Source organism: Mytilus edulis, chromosome 12, assembly GCF_963676685.1.
Source record: "Mytilus edulis chromosome 12, xbMytEdul2.2, whole genome shotgun sequence".
Lineage (NCBI taxonomy): Eukaryota > Metazoa > Mollusca > Bivalvia > Mytilida > Mytilidae > Mytilus > Mytilus edulis.
In genome coordinates this window covers 43,609,508-43,631,268 of record NC_092355.1, presented here as the reverse complement: position 1 = coordinate 43,631,268, position 21,761 = coordinate 43,609,508, and the positions used below count along the sequence as shown (strand labels likewise).

At 32.3% G+C, this 21,761-nt stretch overlaps 1 protein-coding gene and 1 long non-coding RNA gene across 2 annotated transcripts; one reads left to right on the top strand and one right to left on the bottom strand.

The window, feature by feature from the left end:
- Nucleotides 1-4,110: 4,110 nt before the first annotated feature.
- Nucleotides 4,111-6,928, bottom strand: LOC139498537 (uncharacterized). The gene has a single exon (XM_071286966.1). It carries the CDS (start codon nucleotides 6,691-6,693, stop codon nucleotides 4,390-4,392), a length of 2,304 nt encoding a protein of 767 aa, XP_071143067.1. The 5' UTR covers nucleotides 6,694-6,928; the 3' UTR covers nucleotides 4,111-4,389.
- Nucleotides 6,929-14,021: 7,093 nt separating this feature from the next.
- On the top strand, nucleotides 14,022-18,183 carry LOC139498538 (uncharacterized). Its single transcript, XR_011657959.1, has 2 exons — nucleotides 14,022-14,078; nucleotides 15,162-18,183. It is a non-coding gene; the product is annotated as an uncharacterized lncRNA (long non-coding RNA).
- The last annotated feature ends 3,578 nt before the right edge of the window (nucleotides 18,184-21,761 follow it).

Here is a 21,761-nt window from a genome sequence, read left to right as displayed (position 1 = left end):
ACTGTTTTGAAGCAGCTGTATTAGGACGACGACATAATATATTGGACATGGACATAAGCACAACTCAACTGGGATTACCAGGTTTTTTAAATTGCATAAAGTTTGTGTTGAATAAAGGTAACTTTTTGTTCTATTGGATAGTGTAACTGCATAAAAAGCCATACTTAGATGTTATAACTATATACAGTGCGTTATTTGTATTGAAATACTAGTGCATTTGTAGTATGTTTTAAAAGCAAAACTTTTGCACTCACGGTGACATCCATGCGCCGAGGCGGTAACATTCAAAATCAAATTATTAAACATTAATTTTCATCATATTTAAACTTAATGCAGATGTTTGTCTATCAATTATTATTTAAAGGGTCTAGCAACATGTATTTCACTAATCAAACAGCGAATGCATTACGTAAGAATTGTCTGGCCATCTAGCCAGAAGAGACTTAAAATCTTATAACTAAGTATTCTAACTTGTGACTTTATAGAAAACAGATTGCTTCATTTATGTTAGTATTAACAAATGTTGTAAAAGGATAGAAGACAGAAGCGTTAAAATGCAAAATACATTTCTGAAATCCACTCATGAACCAGTAGTATTGTTAAGATGCATAGCAGATATTCACTGCAAATTTAAAAAAAAAAAAAAAAAAAAAAAAAAAACGGTCCGTCAGTGTTAGTTAACATCGCATTGTACAAAATGTGTAATAAAACCTTTTACTTTATATTCTTTTAACATATTGTTTTATTTGTTCTAATACTAGTAGAATGTATATGTATAAAACGGCAATCAGTCAGACAAACAACAACCAATCAACCATCTGATTGAAGTAAAACTTGGCGAAACCTAACACATCTGTGATAAGTCCCCAACAAGCCATTAGTACATGTATTTTCTCGAAAAGAGGGACGAAAGATACCAGAGGGAGAGTCAAACTCATAAATCGAAAATAAACTGATTGGCAATCATACCACATCTTCTTTTTTTATATTGACAACGCCATGGCTAAAAATGAAAAAGACAAACAGACAAACAATAGTACACACGACACAACATAGAAAATTAAAGAATAAGCAACACGAACCCCACCAAAAACTAGGGGTGATCCCAGGTGCTCCGGAAGGGTAAGCAGATCCTGCTCCACATGTGGCACCCGTCGTGTTGCTCATGTTATAACAAATCCGGTAAATAGTCTAATTCGGTAGGTCACATTCATCGAAAGGGAAGGGGATTGCAGTTACGACCTAAGGAACATATCCGATATCATCTGTGAAACGGTTATTCCATAACGGTCAACCAACTCGTGATGGCGTCCGTAAAATTTGCGAAGGGATGATTTCAACTTCACCATTTGGAACTCTTGGTTTAATAGCTTCATTGTGAGCAACAACCCTCTATCAAGAAAATCATGCACGGGAATATAGTATCAATTGGGAGATATATACCCTGTATTCAGTTGCTGCTGGAATGTTAAAAAAATCGAGCTCCCGAATATTCTCGAATGCTTTTATGTTTATGTATTTTTTGTTTTCATTTCTTTTCAGTACGTGTAACTTTAAAATATGTATATAACATATGTAAAATGGAACTCATTCCGCCACCTTACAAAATAAAAAAGATACATGTAGACAAAACATATATGTAAAGAATAAAAAATGTTCCTTCCATAATATATTTGTAAATAATCAAATCAAATCAAATCAAATATTTGATTTGAAAATTTGTGTTGTAATACAAAATACTTGTCGATTATATACTGATACTAGTATTTACAAATCAAATCAAATCAAATTTTCAAATCAAATATTTGTATATAATCGACAAATATCAGTATATAATCGACAAGTATTTTGAAAACGAAATGACATTTTTTGTTATAGACTTTTATGGTATAAGGGTCTCAGTAAATTGAAGTTGCGAATGGAACCAACTGCTAGAAGTGTAAATAATCATTTAAACATTTGTTAAAACTAAATTCTTCTATTTCAGTACACATTTTAACACAACATTTTATAAAAAAAAAAAATGATTTATTTACATTTTTCTGGTTTATTAACTACAACCCGTTATGTAAGATCGGGATTATAGACACGGTTTTAGTGATTTCTTTACTGATACATGTACAATATGTCATTTAAATATCAGACGTAATATCAGAAGTCAATTACTGGTAAATAAAAATATTTGAAGATATAACATCACATGGCCACTCTTAAGTAAACGACTAAATTGCTTAAATTAATGTATGTTAAACCATGGATGAATTATATTGACTTTCCATGGTTAAACTTGTAGAATAAGTATTTATGTGAGAGAACAAAAATCAGCTTTTGTTGAAAAAGACTCAATAAATGGTAATTAATTCTAAATTATGCAAGTAACTCCAGCATATGTTCGATTATTTGTACCTTAATGACGCGAGATTACAAAATAAAGGAATATCATGTCGACAGATTCTAAAGGACGGTTCGGGTGTAGGTTTTGCGTATTACAATTTCACAAATGTTATACCCAGATAAACCTGCAACCGTTATATTATTTTGTAAGCAATGATTTTGTATAACAAGTTCTTCAAATGCCGATTATCCCGCTTCAGGGTGGAAATCGCCTTTCAGTTTTTATCTGGTAGTCCAATGTTAGCATACTCGAGAGCGGATGTTATTTTTAAGTGGCATTGCGGCATCAGCAATATATCAGAATGTGTCAAAAAAGGGAAACACGTTATAATAAAAGCTTAATCAGCATTGAATACACTTTAAAAAGGTGTATTGCTTACAAATTTTCCTACGACTTGTTCAAGTGACAAACTGACAATTTCCAGTGCCGCCCGGTATAGTAGAAATAAACGGTTAGAAGAAAGCAATCTAGCCCAGCTTTCCAGCAAAATGCATCCCAGATAACCACTCTAGTAGAGAGTAATCTGACTCACCGTTAATAACATGCATTTAGCATAAAGATGTAATATTTGCCGCTGGACATTATACTTGCATACATCTACCTTTTGTGATGTTTTATAGCAATAATTGTGCACATTTAATAATTACGAAGAAAAGAATTAACTAAATGTACAGGAGTAGGTGTATATTATATAAAATCCCTTTAATTTAGACTAAAACAAGAAACGGGTATTCGGCCAATAATATACTCAAACCTTCTTGTCGAAAACATTTATGCAATGTCAACCCACTATTCTAACAAACTGCAACAATGTATTCCACTCAAAATAGTACAATGTCAACCCACTATTCTAACAAACTGCAACAATGTATTCCACTCAAAATAGTAGCAATCGCAAAACCCCATCTGGACCCCTCGTCAATGATCGAGGACAAATAAATAAAAGTCTCATTACTACCCTTTTATAGTGACTCGCGTTTAAAGTGGGACAATTTTTAAGTCAACGTGCAATGTGACGTCATAGCTCGTCCCATATCAAAAGAATAATATTTGCCCCTCCAAAATGGTTGCCCTGCTTCGTTGCTCTAATTAATTAAATTCAAAGTTTTGTCACACGATGTGCAAGTACTCGTAAATGTCAATTAAGTAATCCTAATATTTAAAAAAAAAAACCAATGCAATTTTTATTAGTTATATGTTTTGTTTTGTTTTACTAAAACAAGGAAATAATAAAGCTAGCTCAAACAATTGACAATGGTTTGATGATATAAATATTTGATAGACTATTTCCGAAAAGCACTTCTATATAAAGTGGTATATCCTCTAAACTTGTTTCACACCAAGGTCATTACATTATCAAAAAGTCTATCAATATTAACGTACACCCACAACATCACAACTCTCAATAAATGTTTTTTTTTAGTTTGTAGCACTATGACTCTAAAGACAACCCGCAATTTTGACACATTTTATGCAAATTTTGAGTGGATATAAAAAAAAGCGTCTAAGATGGCCAAACATTCCAAATAAAAAAAAAATTAAAAAGATACAATTATGTATATGGGAGATATCGATTGATTCTGGTAGCATTTTAAAAACTGTAAAAGTTTTCAATTCTGTATCAAAATGTCTTTAACAGCAACATGTTTGGCAAATAACATTGTAAAATGGTGAAACAAATGCTTTTAAATATGTTTCTATCATAATTGATTGAGTAATTGATTGATAATCTATACTTCCTCCATATAATACGAAGATTTTGCAAAAAACATAGTTTTCTACTGAACAAGTCGACTTATTTTTAAATTGAATAATTTATAATCTAAATATAATTAAAGATAATGATTAAATATCATAAAGTTTTTGTATATCTTGGAGTTTCCAAAGTATTTGCTTTCAAATGATCCGTCCTTACTGTTCTCATTTTGACGAAAACTTGCGTATGCTAAAGATTGCAGAAATTATTCAACGGAGTTTATATTGGTCTCCTGCTCTCAATTTATGAGCTTTGTTCTTTCGTCCGGTTCTTTTGAATTAAAATTGTCTAACTCAACCGAAGTATTTTCGTCACTGTCCCGTATTTGTAATTTTTGTTTACAATAATCTTCAACTAGTTTCAGGATGGCTATGTTTTCTTGAATGTCTTCGTAGTTTTTATCCTTTAATAGTAACATTCGCCAGAGTTTAGGTAACAAACATATAAACAGAGCTGTTATAACCTGCGTAAGTGGATTCAAGTCAGTTAATCTGTGTAAAGTGACAATTACATGAGCAGCTAAGTAGAACATAAAAGTTATAAATGCAAGTTTTAAAAGAGAGAAGAAAATCTCAACACGTACTGGTTTATGGCGGGAAACAACGTACGTAAAAAGCTCACGCGAGATCATGTAATAGTCATCCTCTTCTTTTGCTATGCCTACTTCCGGAAATTTGTTTTTGTTCTTAACGACAACACAACTTTTGATGGTATATTTGAATAATTTGGAATAAGTTAACCTTATTTTATGAATTGATTCAGTAATATAAATTACAATTGTCATAGCAAATACAAAGTACGCATAAGTGCTGCCCGGGTACGCAATGAAACCCGTAAACGTGAAAATCATAATCCTTGTTATAAAAAGAAGGCTATCAACAAATACAACTGTCAAAATATACAGATTGAAGACAAGTATCGCAAGTGTTAATGTCGTAATAGAGTATTGTACAACCCTCCCGGAAGTTCCTAGATGAGAAACCGATCTCTTGATTCCAATGTAATAGGACATTATAGTGATCTTGAAAAACAAAATAATTGGTAAGCTGTAGTAAATCAGAGTTAATAACAACTCCGTGGTACATATCAAAACGAAATACGGAATGCCAAAACCTATTTTCACCGCATTTGTCGCTTTTCCTTCTGTTATATTGTTCATTACTCCGGCAAATCTTTTCACTTGTATTTGTATCGCAAGACTCCAGAACGACGGATTAATCAACATATATATGTGAGCTCTCATTAAATTATACAGCTTTGGATATCCCGACTGTCTTTCAAGATGATAAACTGATCCTAGTTTACCTTTAGTTTTTATGTCTAATGTTAAAGGAGACATCGATAGTCCTAAGTTATTCGGAATTCCTCTGTTGATGAACGTTTCAAGATCACGTGGTATACAGACGAGCATGATGGTTGTAAATAAGTAGAAACCGAGTCCTACATATGGCCCACCAATAGTTGGAATAAAATTTGTTTTGCTGCGTTTGTAGCCGGCTACCATTGATCGAAAATCCAAAGGAATATCGTGTTTGGCCAATTCAACAGTATAGTGATGATCAAAGAAATAGTGAATTCCTACTTGAACAATTACAACAGTAATAGTCATTAGCACAATAGCTACACGGCGTAATATTATTCTACAATATCGAAACTTGTTGTTTTGTGGAGTAATGCTTTGGCTCACAATTGAGAATAGTGACAATGGGTTACAAATCAGCCATTTGTTGGACCCTTTGTTCATGGTGTCATCAATCTGTATGTGTCCTCCTGTATTGGAACTTGCAACTTTCTTGAACACTTTAACTAAAAAAAGAGGAGAAAATGCAAACAACAGTAGTCCTAACACAAACGGAAACCCCCACCATGCTCCGTCGTAGTGTAAATTTTCCCCATTACAAACAATACTCGTCTCGTTAGCCGTGCAACATCTGTAACTTGTAGCTTCCACTGGACAGGATATGTGTTTACACAAAAAATATATGAATGGCTGTATAAATACTTTAGAGTTGTAACACACGGATCCATATAGAAAATCTCTTGGAGCACCTTTTATGGTAGTGCTTTTGTTAACCATTTCTAATACAGCAGTAGCTATTCGCTGAGTAGTTTCTTTTCCTCCAATAATAACAGGACAATTTCCATATACGTTCACTTTAATATTCATTGAATAGGAAAACAGGTCAAGCAAACCAAATGACCATATACCATATTCTTTCGGCCATTTTAAAAACTCATATGCACCTTCTGGTGCCGGATATGTCCATGTCCAGATATGAGGTTCAATAGCACATTTGGTCTTGAAGACTTCTGTGGGTTTAAAACGTAGATTGAAACGAAACAACTCCCAATGAAAGTCTCTGTTTTTCAAATTAAAAAGAAACTGGGTAACACTGATGGGATCTATCTCCATAGAACAATTATCGAGTACTCCATTTTGAAAAGGATATTCTTTTCCCCAGTCTTCGCACCGAAATTTCAATTTAGTCATATTTTTAGCATCGGCAATGATAAGTACACTTAAAAACAACAGGAACATCATTTTTGTTGCTGCTTCTAATTGTTAATTCGATTATCATCTACTTTAGTTTTGACTCCACTGAGGAAACAATTTAGTGACACATATATTCTAGTTTGTGTTGATAATATCCTGTCATTTTCATAAACTAATATGGCCGTGTTATTGACGTTATAGTTTCTATCCGAAAGTCTAAACTAATATGGCCGTGTTATTGACGTAATAGTTCCTATCTGAATCTCAAAGTAAGTACAAGTCAACTTTATTTACTATTTAAGGAAATAATAAAAAAGTTGCTTACAAGTATTGCTTTCGTTTCCGGTGTGTTATATTTCTATCTATATAAAGCTATCTGTCTGTTTTTATTCATTTTATTTATAAAAGAATTGGATATTTAACATTTGTTAGTCTAAAAATCAGTTAGGTAAAAAGGTAAAAAATGGTTCTAAAATATTGCAATAAAAAATTCATAATAGATAAAAGGATTAAAATCCTGTACGCCAAACGTGCATTTCGTCTACAAAAGATTCATCAGTGAAGCTTGAATCCTTCGTGTTGATTTGTATTATAAGGATACGGCTATTGGATGTTCTGTGGGAGGGGCAGGAAGATGTCTTTTTATTTTCGTTACCATCTGTTGATTATTCCCATTTAACAAATCGCCCGTTAATGCTAGGTATTGGTATAGAAGCAAAGTTTTATATATCATTTTTTTTGCGCATACACGAAGAAACTAGGAATTTTTAGGGATTTTTAAAAATCATAACATGGAATTTTCTTTGAAAATAATCCTTGGTTTCTCGTTTTTTTTAAATCAACATTACACGGTAGAAATATAAATAAAGAATTTCAGAAAAAATCCCTATACATAGATGTAATTTATAAAATGTAAGTGATGTCGAAGAATACAGTCAGATGATAATCCAGGATTCCGAAGACGAGGAGGATAAACTAGTCAAATTAAAGAGGAGAACATCTACAAAAATATATGCATTAATCATATATGTAGCTCAATATGACGCTCGCATAAATCCGCCTCTATTTTGAGTTCGCAAGAAAAAAGTTTATAGGTATAAGAAGATTTGGTATCAGAGCCAATGAGACAACTTTCTATCCAAGACACAATTTATGAAAATAAACCATCATATAGGTCAACACGGAGCCTTTGCCCGCACCGAACAGCAAGCTATAAATGGCTCCAAACATGACTAGTGTAAAACCATTCAAACGAGAAAACCAACGGTCTAATCTATATAAAAAACGAGAAACGAGAAACACTTATGAACATCACCAACAAACGACAACTACTGAACATCAGAATCCTAGTATGTAAAGTGAAGAATTACAATAACAGTGCTGATTCCTCAAGTTAGGGTTTTGTCAAGTGCGCTCAAAATTTTATATGGTAAGTTAACACACTTTAAATATAGAAAATGATACAATGTGTTATGACTGCCAATGAGACAAAACTGCACCGGAGATCAATTGATATAGAAGTAACCGACCAACAACAAACAATAAGCAAAACTCTTTTTTTTTTTATATTATCTTCATTTAAACATATGTACCGGTTTCAACAGTCATGAAAGATGAAAGTTGCAACAAGCTAATAGTCACTATTTAGTATATACACATAGTTGAGGAAACATACCATATATATAAAATTATTCTAATGCAACATGGATAACGTCGCAAATTTTCATGGCATCAATTCTCATTTGATGCTTTGAAAATGTACGCGCTAGCGCAGACGACGTATGACAGATTTTGAATGTATGATTGACGTTGTTTTCTGTCAATTTCAGTAGAATGGAGATAACAAACGCGTCGCTAGTAAACTCAATTTGCGACCATCAAATCACTAATTGATGCCGTCGGAGCTTAAAATGCAATACAGTTATCTCCTAAACAGTGATGATGAATATTTGGTTCTTTCTATGCAGGATGTATAAGTTCTAAGCCCGTCAGAAATCCAGATATTTTCAGTTGCCGCATATATTTGTTTGTCATCCCAACCCCTTTTTCATTTCATGTTAATGTCATATGATCCCTTTCAATTTCCTTGTATCTGAATCCTTTTGAACTGGTTGGTCCTCAATGCTTTTCAACTTCATACTACTGATAAGGGTACATATTCGTTTGCTGCAGGTTGAAACATTTAGATGGTGAGTCGTTTAATTTTCTCTATGACATCGTTTATGTTTCGACAATACAGGTATAATTTGGAGATGTATGGGTTATTGTAATTATGAATTAGGTTTGCAATAATGATAATAATCATCACCCCAATGACTTGAAAGAAAATGATACAATAACAAGAATATATCAACACAAGTCTAACCAAACCCAAATGAACCCATGTGCTTTAAAATGGTCAGAAGCTCCTGTTCTTCTTCACAAGATACATATAGTAGGCATCACTTATGTACTGACATGAATTATCATTGATATGGTCATACTTATAAATTAACTGTTTACAAATTTAAAATTTTCAGAAAATAGATTATCTTAGCTGTATTTGGCAAAACATTTTGGAATTAAGGGCGTCAATGCTCTTCAACTTTGTACCTTATTTGGCCTATTTAAATTTATTTTTTGATTCCTTGAGTCCTTTGTAGACTAAACGCGCGTCTGGCGTAACTACAAAATTTAATCCAGGTATCTATGATGAATTTATCTACTAGTATAATATCCGTTTAACAGTCACCTTATACCACGGCCGACACTCGGCTAACCGAGAGATTGGTCGGTTAATCTATATTGAGTATGCGGCTATATCGGCAGTGGGTCTGTTAATCGGGTTGGCTATACGTCTGTTAAGAGTAAAACGCACAATTTAATGTTAAACTCTATCAAATATACAGATTTTTGGCATATTATAAGAATTAAATAATAAAAAAAAAGTGTCTGACAAAATGATATCTATCAAAGAACATTTTCCACCTTTAAAAACATTTCATAGTCTGCGCAGTTTTCAGTAAAAGTAAAAGGCGTCGCGCAAGTATGAAGTATTTATGATTACACGCATAGCAATTTTTAAATAAAAGGCGAAACAAACAATTTTAGATATCATTTAAAAGACACAAAATACTACTTTGGTTCTTAAATATAAATTGACATTAGTAAATATTTCATAATTGTAATATAACGTGAGTAGTACCACGTTTTAGTGAAAATTATGTGAATAAAGTCTGTTAATGGGTTGGACAATTGAAATTGTGTCAGTTAAGAGTTATTTAGCCACGAAAATAATTGTGATACCTTTATATTTTCCCATTGAAAATGTTAAGAATGAGATGTAAAAAAAAATATTGTAAGGGTTCCGCGGAACCCAGTGTCTCGCCTACTTTTGCTGTAAATCGCAGGCTCAACAAAAATGAGGAAAACAATCAATAAAAATATTCCTCTTGATACTATCTTATGATTGTAAGAAGCTTCTGTCCAAGTTTGGTAAAAATTTCGGATAGTTTAAGAAAGTTATTAAAACTTTAAAAACTTTAACCACAGAGTGAATGTAATGTTTCCCCGCAGAACAAACTAAGTCCATGATTTATAGGTAAAATACTGAAAAAATGGAACTTTATTTTTACAAAATTTACTTCTGGATACTATCTTATGATCACAAACAAGCTTCTGTCCAAGGTTGTTAGAAATCCAGTATAGTTCAAGAAAGGTATTAAAATTTCAAAAACTTTAACCACAGAGTGAATATTTGTGGACGCCGCCGCCGACGACGACGGAATGTAGGATCGCTTAGTCTCGCTTTTTCGACTATAGTCGAAGGCTCGACAAAAACTAATAATAATACGATGCAACACTATCCTTCCAGTAAAAGCATTTTTATTTTGACTTTCTTTGAATTTTATTCAAGAGTGTGTCACTTCAATATAGCGTGATCTGGGTTGGTCGCTGGAATATGCATGAATTTATTATTAACGATTTTAATCAGCCTTAATTTTTGTGTCTGCTCAAAGTAGCATGTTCTCAAATCCGATTGAACGTGTCTTTCTAATACAACACAGGGTACATATATAACGTGTTGTCGTTCTCATATGCACATGACATTTGTCACTGGACGTTTAGGTGGTATCCAACACTACAGGGAGATAACTCTGTAAAGTCAGTGATACGGTTTAATTACGTTGTGTTGTAAAAGGGAATAATAAGCTTCTCGAAGATCAAAATTGGTGTTTGTCAAACTGCTATATAACCAGTTACTTTTTCTGACAAAACGGTTGGTTCAAATTTTTTGAAATTTTAATATTTCTGTTAAAGGGTCAAATTAAATACTTTGTCAAAATTTTATCCAAATTAAAAGAACCACATTGATTTTAGTGAAAGTGTTCGGTACCACCTTAATCCTAATTCGTCAGCATCATCCAATTGTTTTTTCTTCTTCTATTACTTAATCATCTGTTGTTTACAAATCATTCTAAAGAAGTAAATGGAAAGGAGCGAATGCAGCTACATTTGGTTGTATTAAAATTTAATTCATTTTATTCCGTTTAGTTCCTTTTCTGCATATGTGCAGAGGAGAACTGCAGGTGTCCACATGTAAACGTCAAGCATTTATATACTGGTTACCAATGTAGATGACAAATTGGTGTCATTCATTACAATTAAACAGAATCCACATGATATATGCGACCATTCTCGGATAAAATCAATTTTACTTTAATTTAACACTTTTTGAAACCATTTTTTTCAATTTTCAATTTCCATTGCCTACATTGTTATTGTTCATGTGTTTTGTTCCGTATATTTTATATTCCATTGCTCATGTTTGTTTCCGTATATATTTTATGTTCCATTGCTCAAGTGTTGTTTCCGTATATTTTAGCCGCTCGTCTTGAGCCTACCAAATGAACACACCATAAAGTAATAAAATTATACTTTCATTGCCATTCATAACTCTTAACAGACCAATTAACAGACCGGGTTTTATACATCCGACCCTTTAACAGACCAGGTTTTAAATGAAGATTGATTTATGTCACCAAAATACAGATTTTCGTGTAGATTTTTCACAAAATGATATCAATTTGGTTAACACTCATAATGCCTGTCTTTTTTCGATGTTCAAAATATTTCATGCAAGTAAATTCTACCCAAGTGTCATTTTGTGTACATTTTGTGTGTGTAAAATGTGTATAAATTTACTGATGAGTAATTTGCCTTTTCATTTTATAGATCGTACATAGAAGCTAGAAAAATAATAATTACACCACTGGATTCAGTACATTGAATAGTTTTGTCAGACATAAATATTTTTTTTGATAAACATATATTTAAAAGGTTATACAATGAAACATTCTGAGTTTTCAATGATTTTCTCGATATCACCTGATTAACAGACTTTAGCCAACCCGATTAACAGACCCACTGCCGATATAGCCGCATACTCAATATAGATTAACCGACCAATCTCTCGGTTAGCCGAGTGTCGGCCGTGTATACACATGTATATAAAACACATTATGAATATAAATAACATCCATATGGTTGTCCGTTATAAAGTTAGTTTTAATCGACATGTTTCCTTCCAATTCGTCTAAAGTGTTTATTTGAATAAATAAATCTGCACAACCGTTAGCTTGAAACCAAACAGTACTAGTATTATCTCTTTTTGAAATACTAAGGCTTTTCTACCTCAGGAATAGATTAGCTAAGCTGTATTTGGCAAAATTTTAAAGAATTTTTGGTCCTTAATGCTCTTCAACTTCGTACTTTATTAGGCCTTTTAAACTTGTTTTGATTCGAGCGTCACTGATGAGTCTTTTGTAGACGAAACGCGCGTCTGGCGTAAGTGTAACATTTTAGTCCTGGTATCTATGATGAGTTTATTTACAACCACTGGGTCGATGCCACTGCTGGAGGAGATTTATTTCCCCGAGGGTATCAACAGCCTAGTAGTCAGCACTTCTGTGTTGACTTAAGCTATCATTGATAGGTTCATAATGATAAATTAACTACTAACAAAACTTTGCTTTTTTGAAATACTAAGGCTTTTATACCTCAGGAATAGATTACCTTAGCTGTATTTGGCGAAAATTGTAGGAATTTGTGGTCCTCAATGCTCATCAACTTCGTACTTTATTTGGCCTTTTAAACCTATTTTGGTTCGAGCGTCACTGGTGAGTCTTTTGTAGACGAAACGGGCGTCTGGCGTAAGTGTAAAATTGTAGTCCTGGTATCAATGATGAGTTTATTTACAACTCCATTGCAAACTGCTCAAATTGTTTAATTGAGAATTTTATTCAGTTTGATGCGACTTTGTGCACAAAAATATCAACACCGTTATCCTTTTGGAATAACCGTTTTACAAATGATATCGGATATGTTCCTTACTTCGTAACTACAATCCCCTTTCCTTTCATGAATGTGACCTACCGAATTAGACTTCTTACCGGATTTGTTATCATATAAGCAACACGACGGGTGCCACATGTGGAGCAGGATCTGCTTACCCTTCCGGAGCACCTGAGATCACCCTTAGTTTTTGGTGGGGTTCGTGTTGTTTATTCTTTAGTTTTCTATGTTGTGTCATGTGTACTATTGTTTGTTTGTCTTTTTCATTTTGGCCATGGCATTGTCAGTTTATTTTCGATTTATAAGTTTGACTGTCCCTTTGGTATCTTTCGTCCCTCTTTTTTAAAGTGGTAGAGCTACGCGATATAGAAAAAAGTATGATTTGTGTATGACTAAATCATTAATAAAAGTGAAATACTAATTCGCTTTTAACAGCCAGTTGGATTCAGTCTCAATATACTAAAACTCATTCTCAAACAGGCAAAAAACGATTATTTAGATATTGTTTCTCCTTAATATAAAATCAAAAATACCTACCAGAATCCAATTGCTTGAGTTCGTTATTTTATTTTTATGTCTTTATCGGATTATTTAACTTCGACAGTCTTCGGAAGGTCTACCTTATGGGTAATAGGAATATGTGGCGTCTACACTAAAATGCACACGAGATACTGATACATACCATCTAGTTTATTCATCAATGCTTGTTTATCTTAGACTTGTTTGAATTTGGATATATGATTTGGCATGTCAGAAGTCGAATATGAGGGTTCGTGTCTAAACAAAATGTTTACAGGTAGTTCCTTTTTAATTATTTGATTTCACCTCTCATTATTCATTCATATTATTATTGTGAGATTGCACAGTTCGAAAAAATAAAAAAAGCAAAATCAAAATAAACATCATTGTTGCAAATTATTTAGAACGATGTTAAATCAAATATAAAATCTATTTCAAACATATTGTTGAGGTTTCCTGAATTACATTCACATTTTTAGATGAAAACAAAAATCAATTTCCTGTTGAATCATATTGCGTGTTAATTTTTTCATTTATAAATCATTAATTGATTTTATTATATACACTGGTCAAGGAGTGAGGTAAGTGATGTATTATATATCAAACTTATTGTGATTTATATAAAAAAAAAAGAAGTTTGTTTAAAAAGTCTGCAATTTAGTCAAAACATTACTGAAGGTCATCTGTTAAATGATAACAGCACTTCATAAATTTAAATTTGAAAGCAAAACGAGTAAAAACTCGTTTAGATTCAAATTTACTGATGTCAGCTAGACTTATTATTTTGGTTTGTGTTTGTTTAATTTGCTATATACATGTATCGTATTAAAATTTTAAAGGTAAATTGTCTACACAATATGACAAAATAAATAAAAGATGATTTGTCTTTGTTTAATCACTTTTAAAAGTAAATTAATAATACATTTATAATTCGATTTTTGATGTTTAGCAGTCAGTTTACTTCAATTTTGTCAAATTAAGATAAAAAGAAAAAAACATGGCCGATTTCATTTGCAAATGAGTAATTCGACCTCAATGAATCCGTCTTCATATGACCTTAAATTTACCTCATCAGAAGGAGATGGGTTATGCATATTTTGACAGTGAAATATGGATGACCAATTTGATGGACTGATGCGATCCACAAAAAAAAATCTTATACAGGTAAAACGATGATGAAAAATAGTTTTAACCTCAAAATCTAGTATACCTGAAAAAAATACAGTTGCACGTTGTCGCCATCTATTCATATTTATTAATTTTAAATATGTATGTTTATATCGGATAATATTACGGTCAGCAGTCTCCGGAGGTTATCTTGGTGTTCAATTAGATGAAGTTAGGCAGCAATACATGTTTAAAACTGATTCATATCATCGAGTCCATGCATTGTTTATGGTTTATTTTCGAATTTTTGTTATTGGAATATGCGTTTAAGTATTTTATAAATCACATATGAGAGTTTGTGGTAAATCGAATTTGACAGGTAATGCCCGTTTAAACATCTGTTTAGAAGGAATGAAGACATTGTCATAAATTGGCCCCTTTAAACGTTTGTTTGCGTGGAGCAATGTATATATAGCACTATGTCACATGTTTTTTAAAATTAAATGAAGTTGACGAATTTCTAGTTTAATACACGACTTTACTGTCTTTTTTTCCAGATAATATATATCTTATTTTGACTAAGATATGGCAAACGGAACCTGTCACGCATGGATTCAAAAATATATAAATGGGAGAAATATTACGCTAGATTTTCTTAATGAACTGCACGTAAAGAGGAATTTTGGCGGGATTACTATGTTGACCATCTTTTCTGTAATTGGTGTTATTGGCAATGCGCATGTTTTATATGTATACTTCCGGTACTTCAAATACTCAAACTATAGGATATATGTTTTATTTCTCGGCATACTTGATGTTATTAACTGTGGGTTTGCTGCCCCTTTAGTGGTATTTTACTTATTATATCCACTAAACTATCCATCGCATGCATTCTGTAAACTGTTCAGGACGATTATTTATTTTATGGCAATAGCAAGCACGTTGTTGTTAGTGTCCATAGCAATTGAAAGATTCCGAAAAATCCGATATCCGCTTAAGGAAAGGCTATCTGCAACTGCTGTGAAAGGACTTTGTATTGGAAGTTTAGTAGGTGCTGCTGTTTTATCCTGGCCTGCGCCAATAATATGGGGATTGGGAACAGTTGAAACTGGGATTCCAGGCTTTCAAGGAAAACGATGCTTCACCGAAGACAGATTTCAGAACTACAATACAAATTATCAAGGAATTTATAACGCGTGTTTGATTTTGTTTTATTTCATTGTCTCGGCTACCTTGATGGTAATGTATATTTATATCGGAATAAAGATACATACACAATATGAGCGCGATAGCTTACGGCGTGATAGCTTAGAGCCTGGAACATTTAATTGTAAAGAATCAATCAAATCAAACAAGAACAATACCCGGAAGTCGACAATCACATTGTGCGTGGTCACTTTTACATATGTACTGAGCGCACTGCCCCATCATTTGTTATCATTTTTTATTTTTCTTATTCCAGATTTTGACTGTTCATTAAGTTTGATAGGTTCACAGCTATATTATACGTTTGTATGGTCTTACTTTTTCAATAGCGTTGTTAATCCGTTCATTTACGGAATTCGAGACCGGAAGTTTAGGTTGGCAGTGAAAAACATTTATAAACGGAAATGCTAGTCATATACATATAAAATGAACGAATATTAAGGAGGTAGACCTAGGTTAAGGGCAATAACTCTTAAAATCATCAGTACGTTTGTGTCAACCATTTTCAAAAACATATTCTAAGCTTCTAGGTTACATAGATTATTTTTAATCTGTTTCAGGTAAATGCTTAAAAAACATTGATGAACTTGACTTTTACAAACGCTTAACTGATTTAAAGAGTTATCTCCCTGAACCAAGGTCTACCCCCTTAAGCTTGAAAATTAAAAGAAACACAATGAGAAAAGACACATGTAATGATTTTAGTAACTTCTTTGAGAGTGTACAGCTTTAGGAAGATGGTTACTCTAATATTGTTCGCAAGAAATAATATTTCATAAATGATTATAACAGGAATGAAGCATAGTAGACTTAAATGTATATACAGGATGGTTGTGAAATATGATGAATTTACAGATAGCTTTTTCATCAATGAAATACATTTAGATTTTTAAAGTTAACATTGTCAAGTACTTATACTTATATTTTTTTGTAATTTTATTTAGAGATTTCATTAATATTCTACTAACTGTTTAGAGTGCCAACGTGCTCTTCAATTGAAATTTTTATTTGTCTTATTTTTCCTTTTTTATATGGTTGATAACTACATGACTTTAAAAGTCCTATTCTTATAGCTCTATTAAATCATTTTAAGTAAACATTTTCAGACAGAATCATATAGCTGGAATTGTTTATCTCTGCCCTTTTGTGGATTAGCAATACACTCAAAATTTGAAGAAAAAAACATTCTACTTGACAGCTATTTTCTAGGTTTAAAACATACCTTTCCTTTTAACAAGCTTAGAAGATGCTAGAATTTTCACTGAATGATGAATACACTCCATGTAATACCATAATACGAGTTACAAATGGAGATTGGTCTGTTCATAGGTACTCTGTTATAAGACATAAAACTGCCCATGATGATCTTCTGGAAAGATGGACGATGGGTATCATTTTTAATTTCCTTGTGCATTATTTCACAATGATTGCCATTGCTTATGGAATTTGTTGCGACTCTCATAAAAGTGAGAGGTTTAGCGCTATAAAAACAGGTTCAATCCACCATTTTCTACATTTACAAATGCCTGTACCAAGATAGGGACTATCTGTTTGGAATTTTCCTCGGAATTCAGTATTTTTGTGATTTTACTTTTTGCAAACGTTGAATAGATTCATATTTTTCATGTCGGGGCCTTTTATTTTCGGTTATTTGGGTTTATGATTTTCTAGTTGTTGAACGCCGTTTGGTTGTCTATAATTGCTTACTTCTTTTGAACTATGGTGGATAGTGGTCTTATCGATTATCTTACTACAGCTCAATCTTTTTATATTGAATTGTTTCATATTTAAAATGGTTTTTACAGCCAACTTTTCGTAAAGACGTCAGACAGTCACAACCATGACTTGACTGTGCAACACCAAAATATAGGTACGGACATATTTTAGTTCCACGAAAGTGCATACTTTAATTTGTTTTGTTTTACATTTTAATGTACTGTATTGTATTATAATTTTGATATTTGGATAGAAGAATACTATTATAACATAAATGCAAAGTCGGAATATATATAACTCAAGTTGCGTGATTTTTTTTATATCAATGTTAACAAAGTAAGGATTACTAATCATACTTGTTGTGTGTTGTATAAATATCCATTGCTACTAATTGAATGCACAATTTATGAATATTTCATGAACTTAAAATTAAATATTTGTATGTCTATCTTTAATTTTTAATTCCCGATTTGATAGGCAATTTGTATATCATTTTCATTGTTATCTAAACTGTTACACTCGTGCTAAATTTGTAAATACATTTAGCAATGTAAAAGAAACAAAGTCATGAACATATTAGTAGGTTCACAAAATACGCAAAGAATGTAAATACTAACTTACAAAACACATTGAGCATTAAAAGAAAAAAATATAAAATGTTATACATCATTGTTGTAGAAATGTGCTGATAAATGAATATAACAGTCATAGTTCAATATAAAAAAGAAGGTGTGGTATGATTGCTAATGAGACAACTCGCCACAAGAGACCGAAGAACGCAGAAATTAACAACTATAGGTCACCGTAGGCCTTCAATAATGAGCAAACCCCATACCGCATAGGCATCTATAAAAGTCCCCAGCACTGATTAAATGACATAGAACCGAATATGAGTGCTATGTTCATTAACACTTTTAATATCCCACAACGACAAGTAGTAGAGTATACTTAGAGGATTCAAAATTAATCGAGATTTATATGCTTGTTGTATATGGTGTGTACAAGTCATGATTTTATACAAATTATAGTCAAACAATTTGACTAAAAGTGCAATAATTTAAAGTATGGATTTTGTTATAAAACAAAAAGTATTGATAGTCTATAGAATGCGGTATTACCCTTAATATATTGTTTAGGGTTGATCATATTGAGGAATTGTATATTACCCCTTCAGTAAGTTCTGATGATTTCCATTGCGATTTCGTGGTTAGATATTTGGCTTGGGACTGTTGGACAGACAGCGCACCTTTCCTTGTTGTGTGTTCCTGGCACGTATGATTGGTGGTTCAATTTCACTGAGGAAAATTTCTATATTGGTATCAGAATTCTGACTGAGGCCAATTTCTATTATACTATCAGATTTGTAACTGATGCTAACTATTATTTTATTCAGAACTGTAACTATCAGAATTTTTACGTGGGAAAATTTCTAGTATACTATCAGAATTAACTGGCAGACATTTATCACTTATATTTCCTGTCATTGTCTGGATATTTGTGTATTTTGTAAATAAGGTTTGTATCAAAGCATTATTATAACAAAATCCATACCAAAAAATATCGTACAAATTATAAGTGAAATTGAGTGAATTTTTGTACGAAATTGAAATTATACAAGCACTTTTCGAGTCAAAATACGAATTATAATATGTAACAAATGATAACTGTGTCTTTAACAAGTTTAATTTGATTTCTCGACAAATGTCATGTAACAATTCATACAGCTGTTCCAATGCGGTACCAGAATAGTCAAATTTCAATAATACTGTCAGATTTGTGAATTATTAAACGTGTTGTTTTCAATTTTTCATTTTTTGTAACTGAGACCAATGTTTATTATTCTATCAAATGTCTAGTATACTTTCAGAATTAACTGGCATGCATGTATAAATTGTATTTCCTATCTGTATCTGGATATTTTGTATTTTGTAAATACGGTTTATTGTGTGGTCATTGAATAAAAATTCTATTATGTGTATCAATGCTTTTTTATAACAAAATCCATGCTATGATTTATTGTAAAAATTATAAGTGAAATTAATTGAAATTTGTACAAGCACTTTTGAAGTCAAAATACAAATTGAAAATTGTACCAAATGATTACTTGTACACACAATATTTAAAAATGTTCTTTATCATAAACATGATAAAGGATCTTGATTTTCTCTGCATGTTTTGGGCATTATTCTTTTTATTTAAACAATACCAAAAGTAAAATCACAAAAATCTAGAACTCCGAGGAAAATTCAAAACTCAAAGTACCTAATCAAATGGCAAAATCAAAAGCTCAAACACATTAAACGAATGGATAATAACTGTCACATGGTACAGAAATTTTCTTATGTAGACCAAAACCTTTCTATAGCGTCCAAAGGAATTTGAGTTGTATCAAATCAAGAGAACTATAGTTTAACGATGTATCAATTTCATTAATTGATAAAGAAAAAAGCAAGGAAAAGAAACAAAAATGTGAATTGCAACTTTCAAATGAGCAAGACCGGAAGAGTCAACAGGGTAAGCATCTTCTACTAGGTATCCATCATCCGCAATGTGAATCCATATCCAGTTAATATGTCTCAATCAGGAATTAGACACAATCAGTTTATTTAACGATCGATCGAATAAAGGGTACATAAAGACACAACACTTCGAAAACGTGCTGCGAATGACTTGAGAAGTAATACTATGTAGATATAAGAAAATGCGGTATGAGTACCAATGAGACAACTCTCCATCCAAATCACGATTTGTAAAAGTAAACTATTATAGGTCTAAGTACAGTCCTCAACACGAATATTGACTCACACCGATCAGCAAGCTATAAAGGACCCCAAAAAAGGCACAGTGTGAAACCATTCAACAGGAAAAACCAACAGTCGTATCTATATAAAAAACGAGAACACTTATGAACCATATCCACAAATGACAACTACTGACTGATGTGTATGATTAAAATAGGTTATACAGAAAATGAGTAAAAGTTAAAAACCAAGATGGTACAATATGTTACATAATGAAATATATTATCTCGGCCGAGAAAACACAAGACAAAGAACTGTCCGCAAATGACAACTCTACAGAAATGTATTGAGTACTTGATACACGATGCCGCAAAACCGGGAGTTAACTCGGATGTCCGGAAGGTTAAGCATCTAATGTGTTTAAAAGCTCATGAAAAGTAAAAGTGAAATTCAGTGGACAGTTGCATGATATATGGTCAATTACAGAAGAAAGACTGATTGGATTGTAGCAAATTGAAAGGACAAATAAAATACGTGATTAACAATGATTGTGACAAAAGTTCAGTCATGAATGTTTTGAATTATTTACTGTAGATATATTTTACATTAGAGTTGTCTTTCTTTGCTAGATAGTATAAAAAATGTTGTATAAACATAAACATAAACGTAAAATTTAAAACTTGTGTATGAGAAAGTAGACTTTCAAACTCACGTTAATAAGCAATAAACTGTCGTCGCTAGGACTAAAAATTAAAAGACAAACGGTTGTTTGTTTATGTAATTTATACGTGTTTCTCGTTTCTCGTTTTTTATATAGGTTAGACCGTTGGTTTTCCCGTTTGAATGCTTTTACACTAGTAATTTTCGGGCCCTTTATAACTTTTTGTTCGGTGTGAGCCAAGGCTCCGCGTTGAAGGTCGTACATTGACCTATAATGGTTTACTTTTATAAATTGTTATTTGGATGGAGAGTTGTCTCATTGGCACTCACACCACATCTTCCTATATCTATACACAACATAACACAAAACATAACATAGGCTATTAAAGACTGAGCAACACGAACCCCATCAAATCGTTAAGGGAGTTCTAAGGTTATAAGGCTAAAACTGCTCAACATGTAGCTCCCGCCGTTTATGGTCGATTGATTATCCAGGAAATTTGATTTTCTCAAATTGGGGATCAGGTTTTTTTTTTGAAAACATAATATTTGACATAAAAAGCAGGTTATGCAAGATTTATTGACGGTATCAAAGACGTTGAATCTGGATTGTTATTAGAAAAATCAGTAAATGTTAGATAGTTGGATAAGTTTTGTCTTCCAGCAGACGTTTCAGTCACGAAGCATCTAATTCACTTCCCCATTCTGAAAAGACATGACTGTGTATTCACTCATTCTGCACAGACAAACGAGCACCAACTTACGCAAGATGGGAAAACCCAGTAGACGCTGGGTCGGGGGTTAAATTGTAACTCATAAGTGCAGGTAAAGGAT